The following is a 13,917-nucleotide window of genomic DNA, read 5'->3' as shown; positions in this document are numbered from 1 at the left end:
TTGAGAAATATCTGTTCAATAATGCCCAAGTTTTAGGTTTTTTTTTTTTTTTTTTTTTTTTGCCTGGTAACGCACTTAAAATGTTTGACTGGCATGTAAATGTATCATTGGTTTGCATTCAAGAAAGCATGCTAACATAATACTACATCTTCTTTTCTAGGAATTTATCCTACAATATTCAACTACACCACAGGGCAGATCAGAGAGATAGATGCATCTCCAAAAGTGATGATAGTCAATGAGAACCCATAGGTTAAGGTACAGACCTTTTACCTTTTGCTAGAGATCTGAGGTCTATTTCCTTGTCATTATCACTGTCTAGCTTGAGGCAAAGGGGCTTAGAGTTTTACCTTACCTCTGTATTTTTCTATTCCTTGACAAAGGAAGCGATTAAGCTTGACTTTTTAAGGGATTACACAATCATCTTCTCTTCATTATTGGACCTTGCGGCTGGCAGCCCTGCTCTCGAGACGGATGTTAGTTTTGGGCCCTTCCAGCAGAAAAGACTTGGGTAGAGCCGGCTTGCATGGCTATAAGCAGCTTATGCTTGAGCCATGATGCCAAAGCCTACAAAGCTCTCATAAACTTGCTTTGTGGAAATATTTGCCAACTATAAATAGAAGACTGTCAACAGAATAAAAGCAATCTTTTCTGAAAACACTTTTTGGTGCTCCCAGACTACTTCCACAGCTGTTACATCAAAAACGGATATAAACTACTATTGCTAACTCTCAAAGATTGAAGTCTGATCAATAACTTGTTCACAGCCTTAAGCGCCATGCTCTTTTTCTTTTCTGTTGTTGCTTTTTTGGGTTTTTTGTTTGTTTGTTTGTTTGTTTGTTTGTTTTGTCCCAGGGATGTTGACAGAAACAACCACTAGTCAGAAAAATCTAGACACAATGAGATATTGCTTAGGACCAGCACCCTGAGTCAATTCTAGCCTGAGATACCTTTGAGTGGGAAGTGAGCAGCAGCTAAATCAAATCTTTCTTTATTCTGTCTATGTAATTTCACCCTTGTCTTCCTCTGTCTAATTCAGCATGTCACTGCTTTGCCTTTTCACAAGACAAGCTTGAAATACTTTTGTCCAGGACTTGTTTTTCATGGAATTACCTGATGACTTTTCAGGTTGAGGAAACAGAGATTGAACAGCATTTCCACACGTGCAACCCAATGCTGCTTCTCCATTTATTGTGTCCTGACACTGCCGAGCATCAGCCCAAGCAGAGAAGTGTTCACGAGAACAGTCCTCAGCCATGGTTGTGGTCTAAGGTGATCCTAATTCCTGGAGGCAAGGGACTCTACATATCCCTTCAGCTATTGCAGGAATGTCCAGACTATTTACTGTTCAAATAATTCCAACATAGTTCTTAACAACTTCACCCACAGAGGCAGCATAATATATTTTGGTAGGCAATTAGTTTTCCATAAGTGAATGAATGAATGAAGTGTGAACAAAGGAGTTGCTACATTTTAAGTCTTCTTTCTGCTTTGTTAAAATGACATGGAGAAAGCACATGACTGAAGCAATTATTTTTACTGAGTCCTTGCACAATTCTGGAAGCTGAGGAGGCCATGATGTGTTCAGACCTTGCATTTCCATAGAACTTTTCATTTATAAAATATCTTCACATGAAAAATACTGTAGCTCTTGATCTTGGCTCTTTCAAATGTCTCTCTAGTGTTGTGGCAACTTTATGCATCAATAATAACACACTTTTTGTACTTAAAATGCACAAAATTCACTTGTATCATGAAAAGAAGGAAAAATACAGAGACGTAAACCCATACACCTGATCTTGTCAAATCTCGTTGCCATTTGGACACCTTTTGGAAAAGCTAGTCATGTATAAATGTTAGAATGCTTAAATAGGTGGTGCAAAAGCAGACAAAAAGATCTGTCTGAAATTATTCTACTTATGCTATACTGGTTTCACCTTGACTCATGGACTAACTTAAGCAGGGAATGAAACACCAAGTCAATAGTAATTATCAACAAAAAATATCTATTGTTCAATTACTCAGTAAATATCACTCAACTGCAAGTGAGTGGGAGGACTGAAGAGAAAGTCTGAAAACTTCATTAATGATGAGAGATGTGATTGTGCAGGAAAGATTAGTATTGGTCATACAAACTAGAATTGAATGTTTGACAGTACAAATGCAATTTAGCTTCTTAAAAACCTGGCTCCTAACCTTAACAGTCTGCATCGTGAAAAATGATCCTTTTCCTCCAGTACTTATCATTCTACTATAGCAGGTGGTATCCTATTTCCAGTCCATTGCTTGAGACATTGTGCAGCTTTGTAACCCTTGTTAGGTTACTTGCCAGTATGGCAAGTTTTTCTGATGATATATTGAAAAACAGAGGGATGGCCTTGCATGGATATTTTATAGTAGTCTACTACATTAATTGTACTGCAAATTTCTTAGGGTTTAAAACTTTCAGAAGTATAATTCCAATTCCATCTTTTAGCAAGGCTGAAATAGATCTGCAAGGTTATTTGCAGATACCTGGAAATGCAAACTGAACGTCTAGGCTGAAATGAAGGTGATAATAATTGAATCAATGTTCTTCCCATTCATTATTGAAATAATTCAGGATTCCAAAACAGGCAGTAAAAATACACTGCAATGAATTCACATAGAGCCAGCACCACTTTCCATATAGCATGGATACTGCAGATAAGACCCAGGTCTTTGCTGCAGATTGTGTATTTGTAACGGAATTCACACGGAATCAATTTCATATGAAATTTAGAATGAATTCCTCAGTCATATAAAGTGCTAGAAGAAGCCAAGCAGGAGTGCTAACCTCCAGAATAGGCAGATTTCCACCTATTTTAACATGTTTAGTCCTTTCTTTGAATAATAGATTTGTATTGCTGCTCAGTAGAATTCTTGAGGTATCTTAAAGAAGAGTTTGAAGAACAAGAGTGTATGGGCTTGTGATGGCCAGATTTAACGTGTAGAACAACCTGACTTCTCTTAAGAGATCTTTGAGCAATGAATCCAGATCTCTGAATTAAAATTGTGCATTAAAGAAATTATTCAAGGAACAATCTGGAAAAGAAGGCAATATTGCTTCTCTTCCTCACAGCTTTTCTGCAAATAGAGCAGAATATCAAACACTGCTTTTCTAAATCTCATGCTAAAGGTCAAGTGCAGTAAATTGCTACAGTTTTACAGAAGACAGCGGAACTAAAGCAGTCTTTACTACAGATCTCACTTGCATTTTCATACAGGATGACTTTGCATCTTTGCTTATTAGCAATACTGGAATGCCCTAATTCCCACAGAGATCTTCCAATTAAGGCCCAAACATGCTTAGTTTTAATGAAGATATTTGCTCAAAATTGCCTCTTGTTCTATTTTAATTGCAAAAGAAGTGCCATTCTTGAGCAAAGTAAAAATATGTCTGTCTATGGGGCAGAGGAAGGCAGGAGAATGAAGGAGGGGGCTGGAAAAGGATTCCCTAAACAAGCTAAAATAAAAGACCGACTGGTCAGTGTTGATTCATGGAGCAGAATCAGACACCTTGTATTGAAGCTAGTGGGGCTCAGGTTTACAACAAGCAAAAGTAGGTGATTCTTCCTGAAATGGGCCACAGGCTTGAGAACCCTCCTGACAAAGCTGCATGGATGCATGAAGTTTACACAAGCCCAAGGAAGACACAAGTTTCCCTTGAAGAGGGATCTGTTGGTATTAGCAACTACAACAACCTAGAATCTTCCCTGGACTCGAAATATTCAAAAGCTGGGAAAGTATTAGAGTGGAGGGTTTCATATTTTTCCTTATTTTTCATTAGGCTACTTCTTATGGCCTTAATTGGAATGAGAATATTGGACAGATGGTCCAGGATAACCCCTTGATCTGAACAGTATGGCTGTTGTTATGGGACAGGAAGCCAGCACTAGTAAGAGACGAGAAGCCACCCTTCTCCAGAGAGTACCATGTGCAGGATGTCGCGAGCTAGGAAGCTACTGAAAGATTACTGGACAGAGAATAAACCTCAAGTAAAGGACCGTAGTAACTGCCAGTGCAGAGCTGTTTACAGACCTCTTCCCATTCCCTCTCTCTCACTCTGATCTCTCTCTGTTCTAAACTTATTACCCTAGTTTCTGTTGCAACACAACCTGTCTTTTGAGGTTCCGGAGTGATGTTGGGACTCTGTGTGAGTCTGCTTTTTGTACCACTCCACAACCTCCCTACCTTGTTTGACAGTGTTTGAAAACTCATTTTAAACCTGTCTGTGTATAGATTAAAATGAAGGGCAGAGATCTTTCGACTGAGATGGTTGATTTCTTTGTGGTATACATTGGCATTTTTGAGAGTTTAGTACAGCTTATCACCTAACCAGGTTCTCAGCTGTGGGACCAAGTCAGGAGCAGATGCCTGCAGAATACTGCTGACAAGCAGTGGGTTTATAAAACATATGAGCAATCCCACCCAGAGAGTAGATAAACCAGAGTTTATGGCCTCTTCTTCTCCTCAGTGCTACTCATACTGAAGCACCATGAAAAAGTCTGGTAAGATCATGGTAGCTCTTGTAACATGGCTGTTCTCGGCGCAGAGCGCACCTGGGCACCTGATGCTACCTCTGCCCAAGAGTCCTTGGAATGACCAATGCTCCCTGCAGGGACAGCCATGAGGACACACTGTGACTATAAAGCCAGGCACCACAAGCCTTCCAGATATCTCCTTTTCCATTCTCCATGCCACCTTCTCAGCCTTGTCTGCAAATAAGTGTTGTTGTCAAGATGGAGCCTGGAGGAGGATTTCAGTCTCCAGAGCATCTCATCCCAAGAAATGAACCTCACTCCAGCAAGCTAGACCTGCAGGGAATCTCCACTGGGAGGAATCAGCTTGGGGTCTGCGTTCCTCATGATCCCACCTCTCTGCTGGCAACATACTGCCCCTATGCAACGATGACACCACAAGGTGAGATGCCCTGGGTGATCAGCTGAAGCCTGCTTGCCTAAGGAGCTCTTTGCCATCAGTCCCACACTAATCCATCTTGGAGGTAAGATGGAATCATTATTTGCCAGTCTCCTGAATGATCCTGCAACTCAGCAGGAGAGCAGCTCTCCCAGTCTGAAAAGACATGTTTAGCTTTAGGCCTGTAGATACCTCTTTTTTTTTTTTCTTCCTTACTCCCCTTCCCTTTACTTTTTTCTTTCCTTTTTTTTTTCCCCAGGGGATTAGATCAAAAATATTCAAATTGTGCCTGCAATGACAGTATCTGAGTTTTGACAGTATATGATACATGGAATATTCACATAAAGAAAAAAGGAAATAACATGCAGATTTGTTACTGTGTATTGTCTGCAAGTGCATTGCCTGCAATGAGCCAAATGTAGGTTTAAAAATGTGCTAGGAACAAACGATAGTTGGTTCCCACATGCAGTTTGGGTAAGAGCTGCTTTATATCTGCGAAGGAAGTTTTGCAAATAGCAACCTGTGACAGCACCAGGATGTTATTGCAACATGAATGTTGAGAAAGAGCTGATGTGAAACAGCAACAGCTGCAGGAAAACTATGCAGAAGCCACCAGCCTTTCACTGGTAGATATTTAGCCTATATGAGCGAACCCTTTTTTTCTCCTATTCTTTCTGCGAACACACACATCCTTTGCAAAGGGCAAACCTCCTAACAGCAAGCGGTAGTCTTGAGAACAAAAAAAAATTTTTCTTTTCATCTAGATACCAAGCAGATACCTGGGTTGATCTTTTGTACAAGTCGGAGGGCATAGATGTGCTGTATGTGACATAGTTGCCTGGAGAACACACACAGATGCATACTGTGAGCTCCTGAAGCCAGTTTTTGCAGGATGGAAACTGCCATTTTCCTACTGCATACTTAGGAATAGCACGTTACTCAGGCAGGTTTCGAGTGTAAGCAATAGGAAAAAAGATCATCTGCTTGGCAAGGAGATGGTTTTGGTTCTGCTGCACAGCACAAAAAGTCAGTAAAAGCTCTCATCTGAGATTGGACCAAAAGTGGATGGGGCACTTCCAAACTCATAGTGCTTCCTCCTCTCAGTGACTGCCCTTTCCTCGGGCCGCGACCAGGCTCGACGTCCTCTGGATGGCCTCTGAAGGAGCCTGCACTGAAACCAAGCAGGGAAATGGCAGTAAGTGTTTTTGCACACTTTTTTGGCTGCATTGCCCATGTTTCTAGAAGAGCTGTAGCCCTCCAGTGGCACCATGGGACCCTGTTATGTACCTCAGCTACACAATGCCTGTGGCCATGTGTGTACCCACATCTTGTTGGTGTGTCAGACCACAAAGCCATGGTGGCTATGAGAAATATACCCATTCTGAGCTAAAATACAGTGGTGTGGATGGGAAAATGTGTGGGGGGAAATTATCTTGGCCCAACTTCAAGCCTTGCCAAAATTCTGGAACGAACATACATTTCATAAGCACCTGGAAGGTACATCAGTACCACCTTCATGTGGCAGCAAGGACAGGCATCCCATGTGGATTTGCCAAGAACAAATTGTGTTGCATTGATCTAATTTCACTTTTAGCAGTGTAACAGGCTTTAGGAAATAACAATAATAAAAATAAAAAAGAAGTAGCTATCACAAATCTCGCCATTAGGAAGATTTTCAAAGTGGTTGCATATGACATTCTCATAAGGAAGCTGCAGTAGCATGGTCTAGATGAGACGATGACAGGGTGGTGCCAAGCTGGCTAGATAACATATCAGCAAGGCTATCGGTGGTGCACTGCGAGGATGGAAGGATGTGGAAAGTGGAGTTCAGCCAGGCCTGTTCCTGATCCAGCTCCAGCATGTGTTTTCACTAATGAATTAGATGATGGATAAGAGAGTATGGTTATTAAATTTTCAGATGGCATAAAGCTCGGAGGCATTGTAGGCACAGAAGGACAGGATTAAAATTTAGAGTGATTTTGAAAAACTGCATGACCCATCTGGGAGGGGAAAAAAAAAAAAAAGGAAAAAAAAAAAAAAAAGATCAAATTGGGCAGGAGCAAGTTCAAGGTTACAAAATCAGTGATAACCAAATATACCACCATCGGCATTTTCCAATAGCAGCCCTGTAATAGGGTGTGGTATCACAGTGGATCACAAGCTCAACTGTGCTGTGCTCGTGTCGAAAAAATAAATAAATAAATAAATAAATAAAATAGAAAAAAAAAGAAAAAAAGAAAAATAGAAAAAAAAAGAAAATAGAAAAAAATACAAATCACCACCATAGTGAGGCTAGAGAAGTATTGAAAAGATGGTCTAGTATCTCTCAGCAACTTCCAGCTGTGTTTTCATGAACATTGTGATTACAGTTTAGGCACTACCACCTTATAATGGGGTTCTGCTAAAACACTGCATGTACCACTACTTCAGACTTCTTTCAGACATGACCTTCACTGGTGGTTTTCTACAAGTGCCCCATCATGCTGGCATGCTGAAAAGCACTACAGACCACTGGAGTTCACTGCAGGGCACACACTGGTGTGCTCAGCGTGGATATGCAGAGATTGGTCATACTGGGACCAGTCATCCCACAGTCAACCCCAAGAGACCTGGGGTTTCCTGACCATCCCCGTGAATGTTTTCAGCTGTGGCCCATCTAAGATCCATGATGGGGACAGAAATTTTCCTGTAGCTGTTGGTGTGAGTAAGCCTTAATTTTAAACTTGCTTTTAGATATAATTTTGTGTTAATGGCCTGATATCCCGACTGCATATGAACCAGCCCCTTTGATGTGAGAGTGATTTCACCCTAGTAAACGCAAGCCTTAATAATGTTCATACAACAAATAATGGTACACAGGACCACTTTTGGAGTCTGAACAGCAGTGAGATCCAGGCTGGCTCTATCAAGCTTGTAAGCCTGGCAAAACTCCGTGAGTTTCAGTACAGAGACGCTCAGTGTGGGCTGCTCCATCTGGGGTTTGATTCTTGCATGAGCTACTTTCTCTCTATTTTCTAAATGCCTGAACTGTTCAAGAAAAGTTTGTTTGCCTGACAGTGAGAATGGTAACACATTTTGCAGCTTCCTTAAGGTGGCAGAAAAATAAAAAGCTTCTTGGCAGCCACTGAGATCTTTAACATACACAAGACATCTTTGGCTGGGATGGGGTATTTATTTAAGCACCATTTATTCCACCACTTGGATTTATGAAATTGCCAGCAAAACACTGCGGAGTTTTCCACCTTTCTTTGAATGTTTTAGGGTAATATTCATTAAAGATTAAAGATCCCTGTATAATTTGATGTGACAAATGACATGGCTCTTGCTCATGACCTCTTGCTTTGTTTTGCCTATGCTGCTATGTCCAAGTGTACCTAAACTTCTTCAGCTGAATCTGGTGCCCCTGACAGTCACTGATCTTCTGCAGTCAGTGATAATCTCACCCACTGCCCCCATGGATTCATGTCAGACCTAAACCCCCTGCTCTTACTCAAGTGTCGAAAGACCAGAATATCAACATTTCTGAAGCTGGACTGCCAAATTCGGAGCAAAGAGCACAGAGGAAGGCAAAAAAGGCAAACAAAACTGAGGTAGACACAGTGAGCAGGAAAAACAACTTCTGTTAATGAGAACAACTCTTAGATGGATATCCTCAGGCACCACATAACTCCTGCAGAAAATCTGGTTCTGGACTGGATCCCCAATAAATGCATGTTCAGAAGGTGGTGCTCTCCTTTCAGACATCAGACGCTCTTGCATTGTGTATAGGATACAAGATGCAAAATCTTTTGTCTTCTGAGGTTCACCAAGTGGTGTTTCTTTTAATGTCTGTGAATACATATTTGCTCCATCAAAGAAGAATTTCCAAAGATATGGAAAACTGATGGCTGCTAAACCTCACTTGAAAGGAATTCAGGACCTCTGACAGTGCTTCTGAAATTTACTGACCCTAAAAGATACAGGGAGGATAGTAATTGCCACTTCCTTTTGTTTTACCACTGGAAAGACTCCAGCAATGAATGCCAGAGAAACCTCTGATTAGTCTCCTAGCTTGATGGCCTTCTGTTCTTCCAACACTGATCTTAGCCGCTGAACACTGTCAAGCTGAAGAAAATGTAAAGGCAAGTTGAGAGAGCAATAAGCAAATGCTGGTATATGGTCTTTTAGATTTATGGTAACCATGGATTTTTAAGCTTGTATTGTAGCTATAGAATTTTAAAGCCAGGAGGGACCTTCATAATCTTTAATGTGCATAAAATAAGGTGAAGTGCTGAAGTCATCTGTTTGGGTTGAGCTAGACTGTAGGTTTTACAGATTCCAGGCAGTGGAGAATGTGCCATAGCCTCAGGTGAACTCTCAGCATTAAAAATACGCAGCTTATCTGTAGTCAGAAGTTGTCTGGCTTGAGCTACCAGCCTTTGAAGTGTTATGCATTTGTATGCTAAATTAAAGAGCTCTCTGCCCTTATATATATTTTTCTCCTGAATTCCCATTTCCAGGTTTAGCTTTTTTTTTTCTAGCTTTTTATTTTATTTTATTTTTACATTTTATTACTGTTCTGCTGCATCAGTTTATAGTTTTCAAATAAAAATCCTATCTAATTGAAGGGGACAACGCTCCTCTCCTACACAAGTCTGTTAATAGTCTGTTTATGGTACAGTATGGGATGAAGGGAAATGGATGTAGAAGTCCCATTAATGCTGAATGTCAGCTTTAATGTTGTCTCTTCAGAGTATGGATTATATGTAGGTTTTTGCACTGGGGGCCTATATCCTAGCAGTTTGCCATTCTCTGATATCAATGCTTGAAGTTTTAATGAACACAGGCAAAGGAAGGTGCTAGGCAACAATATATATTGCAAAACAAATACAGGATAAGCAGTACAAGGTTAGATTTTAATACCATCTTAATGATAACATCAGGATCTAGTGGTTACTCCATGTAACTATGCCAATGTTACAGAGGTTGGCATGCTATGCAACAGACACACTACTGTGGTTTCCATTTTGAGAAGACAGATTTTGCAAGCAACCAGAGCAAAGTGAGGAGAAAAAACATCGGGCAGCAAGATGTCAAGGAAGAAATTCCTTTCACTGAAAAACACTTCAGTCTGTCCAAGAAGCTCAGTGGTATGGTCAAAGTGCCCTCTCTTGGATTAATTTCTCATGTTTTCTCTTGAATCCCAACAGATTGGAGAATTACAGCAGAGATATTGGCACTGCTTGTTGAAGATCACATTTCCTTTCAGGTCTCAATGCCCTTCAGCTCCACTTGCTCCCAGGGAACCACAAACATGTGATTAATGGATATAATCAGGCTTCAGAACTGTTGTTTGTATGTATTGAGAGGGGACAAGCTAAAATGAGCCCTGAATGTCTTTGAAGAGAGTAATCTTCTCAATGAGAAATTTGCGAAACCTCCCATGCATGGAACAAAAATCAACCAAAACAGAAAGCAAAAAATGTGAAATACTAAAAAAATTCCCCAAAGATGACAAAGTCAGCCTACCATTTGAGAATCATAAGCTAAGTAGCAGAAGGGAAAAGATGCCCAAATTGGAACTGGACCCTCAAGCCCAAACCCTTTGCAGTTGGGAATAGAAAAGGAGAGACAGAAGTTAGAGTTTGACATAAGAATTCTTCCTCCTTAGTAAGTGGCTAAGATGATGGCCTGGAAGGATTCAGTTTGCCAGACACCATCTATAAAAAAGGTCACAGTTGCTACAGTTTAAGTCGAAAGCAAAGGAAAACGCTTGTGTTTATTTGTACCCCACTGCTAACATTGTTGTTATACCATGCTCTGTATTAGACAAGTCTCACATGGGCAGGATGGCAGTACATATGAAAAAGGGAAGGAGGGATGGGAAAATTACCACCTTGAGCAGACATGCTTAAGTGCAGACCATGAATCAGATGAAGAGGAAAGAATCCCCAGTCCTCCCAATAGCTCTAATACTGCCAATCTTGCTGTGCTCTCTCTCTGACCCAGCACCAGCTTCGGAAGCTATTTCTGAATCCCCTACAATGCTGCAAACCTTCTCCAAAGAAGGAAGCAAGTGCAAAGTACACAATGCATGTCCTGCTCCCTCATCTCTGAGTCACAGAGGTCAAGGGAGAGACTTAGAGAAGTGCAAAAATTGATACAGGCTGGGAACATCTGGAGTTGTGTCCTTGTTACCCAAGTATCCTTGTTACTCAAAGCATTAATTAAAAATCTCTACACTTCTCCCAGTGTTGATCCTTCTAAAGAGGAGAAAAAGAGATCTAATGACCCGTGTATCAGATTTTCAAACTCTCTTTCTCTTCCTGTGAACCTTGGAAGCAAATGTTCACTTCTCAGGAGGGATGACTCAGTCCTTCATCTTTCCAAGGAAGACACAAAGCTGCAGTTTCCAGTACATTGGCCAAAGCAGAATGAGGAAATAAAGTAGAGAGAGGGCAAATCAAGTCAAGAAAAGCATTTAGAGGGGAGGCAGAGTCTTCTGAGGAGGAAATAATGAAACAGGAAAATAAAGATAGAGGCAGTAACTACAGAGAAAACACCCAAACAGAAGCAAAACAAAGAAGAGCGGGGAAATAAATGATAAGACTAGGATGAGAAGGGGAAAAAAAAAAAAAGGAAGAAAGAAATGTAAGAGAGTCTCAGCAAACAGGAGACCTCAGAAATATTTCATCTGATGAAGTTTATGTAATCAGATTTTAATATCTCTGAACACTTTCCCAGAATTGGCAGGGGCGGACCCCTTCTCTTAGTGCTACATGCACTAAATATGGGCTACCCTTGTGTATAATCAAACTCCATGAACTCACTGAGGTTTGCTGTAGTGGGCCTGGCATGCCACCTCCGGGCTCTGTGCTGGAGCTCCTGGTGCTCTATGCTGCCTCCAGTGAACCACAGCCCTGCAGTGAAACTGTTTTTCAAGAGAAGCATGGTAAGAAATACAGTATTTTCTGTAGAGGCAAAAGAAACGTTATTTGCATGGTGCCTTGTGAGCCCTGGACACAAACTGCTTCTTGTCCAGAGCTAAACAGAAGCCTGATCTGATTGATCCTTCCTGGATGCGGGATGAAAAACTGAAAAATACCTGAAATGAAATTGTTGGCCAAAATCCAAAAGCACTTTTTTTTTTTTTTTCTGTCTAAGCACTCTGTGGATCTCTGTTTGCACCTAGTTCAAGTTCAGGCTCAAGTACCGACCAATAACACAAAAATAACACAAACAAATAGTACATATCATTGCTGTATTCCATGATGCATTCACCTGACTCTACCTTCTCAGATTAGATACTGTCCATTTCCTCAGGCTTAATTTCCTGACTATAACATTTCCTACACAACTATAAATATGATTTACAGTTGCCTATGAAGTAATTTTTGAAATCTAAACATCACCATTCAGTACTAGTGTCATAAAGATAGCCAGAGAAATCACCTTGCAACACAGAAGAAGCTTTAGAGGTCTACAGAGTGAGCAGACTAAACTTTTCCATCTGAAACAATTTTTGCTCATGCAGTTGACTGGTATGGACTAAATCCATCTCAGTCACTGACACCTGGAATAGGTAATTACCTATTGTCTCTGTGCATCATGAAATGACGAGAAATAGTCTCTGATCTCTTCAGGGCCTCTGCTGCAGATTTCAGGGGGAGGACTTTCCAGTGGATTGCCCTCAAAATTGCATGAGCAGTAATTGTATGCCCAGTCCAGGTTCACCAGATCACCAAAATTCGCTGGCAGGGACCGGAGATGGTTGTTTCCCAGCCAAAGTGTGTGCAGATTCCTTAACACACAGACATCCTCTGGCAGTTTCTCCAGCGAGTTGAACAGCAATAGCAATGTTTCCAGTTTCTTTAGATGCCGAATATCAGGGGGGATTGTGTCTATTTTGTTGTCACTGAGGTCCAGAAAGGTGAGTCTCCTCAGATGGCAGACAGGAGCAGGCAGCTCAGTGAGGCTGTTGTTAGCCAAGTGGAGGCTGCGCAGCCTTTGCAGTGCCCCCATTTCTGGGGGCAGGGAGCTCAGGCTGTTATTGCTGAGAGTGAGCCTCTCCAAGTGAGTCAGCATGCCGATCTCAGCAGGGATTTTCTTCAAGTTGTTGGAGTCCATGTAAAGGAGGGTTAGATTCCTCAGGCGGCTGATCTCACGGGGGAGCAGCTCCATGCGGTACCTGAGGCAGCTCTCCCGTTCAGGACTCATCTCCAGCACCTGCAGTTGGTCCATGCCAAAGAGCTGTGTGGGGACCGATGCCAGTTCTCTGCCTGAAATCTTGAGTTTCTTCTTCCCTTCATACTTTGGATCATGCTCTGTGAGGCACCTCCACTGTGGATCAGGGCCTATGGAGGCACATCTGAAGGAGGCAGCTGCATTCATTCTTCCCCAAAAAACGTGGCCTGTTGAAGAGAGCTCCAGACAGTCACTTGTGAAGTGCTGCACCCTCCATGAGCAACCCTCCGAGGTTCTTTGCCCTCCATGAGCTTTTCTTGGGCAGGCACGTTAACAACACACATACACAGCATGTAGGTTGCTCAGATACGTCCCATTGAGCAAACATTTGCCGTTCTCACCTGATCAGGCATTCCCCTCTTGGCACCGCAGCATACACAAAACCCAGTTCCCTGTCTATGGTATTGCCTCTTTGGGCTGGACTTCTTGCTTAATTCAGTGGGCTGGTGGAAAATATCTGTCCACGGGTAGAAACAGAAACAGCACTTTTCTGCCCATGCTTTCCAGCAGTGTGCTCAAATCTTTCTCGTGTATAGCTCTTACCTGGTAGATGTGCCCAGGGTGCACTTATCTGAGAAATTTGGTGGTCTCTGCATGTTGGACCATCCCGGGAAACTGCAATGGAAGCAGCAGGGCTGGGTAGATGAAGCACATGGTAGGCGGGTCAAGAAAGAGACAGAAACCTAGAAGACGGCTTGGAACCTGAGAACCAGGAACAAGCCCTGCTTTTAAGACAGTTTGTGCCTTTAACATTAA

General features: G+C 41.7%; 1 protein-coding gene across 1 annotated transcript; it reads right to left on the bottom strand.

Annotated features, from left to right (window-relative positions):
* Positions 1-12,507: 12,507 nt before the first annotated feature.
* LOC104566732 (uncharacterized) lies at positions 12,508-13,323 on the bottom strand. Its single transcript, XM_010213542.2, has one exon. It carries the CDS (start codon positions 13,306-13,308, stop codon positions 12,508-12,510), a length of 801 nt encoding a protein of 266 aa, XP_010211844.2. The 5' UTR covers positions 13,309-13,323.
* Positions 13,324-13,917: the final 594 nt, after the last annotated feature.

Source organism: Tinamus guttatus, unplaced genomic scaffold (assembly GCF_059628265.1).
Source record: "Tinamus guttatus ecotype Peru unplaced genomic scaffold, ASM5962826v1 Tinamus_guttatus_pri_ptg000038l, whole genome shotgun sequence".
NCBI classification, from domain to species: Eukaryota; Metazoa; Chordata; class Aves; order Tinamiformes; family Tinamidae; genus Tinamus; species Tinamus guttatus.
The sequence above is the reverse complement of the archived record's forward strand: the minus strand, read 5'-3'. Positions and strand labels throughout refer to the sequence as shown.

Bases quoted from the DNA above. Each gene is read 5' to 3' on its own strand.
- LOC104566732 (XM_010213542.2), bottom strand. From the start codon at position 13,308: ATGAATGCAGCTGCCTCCTTCAGATGTGCCTCCATAGGCCCTGATCCA.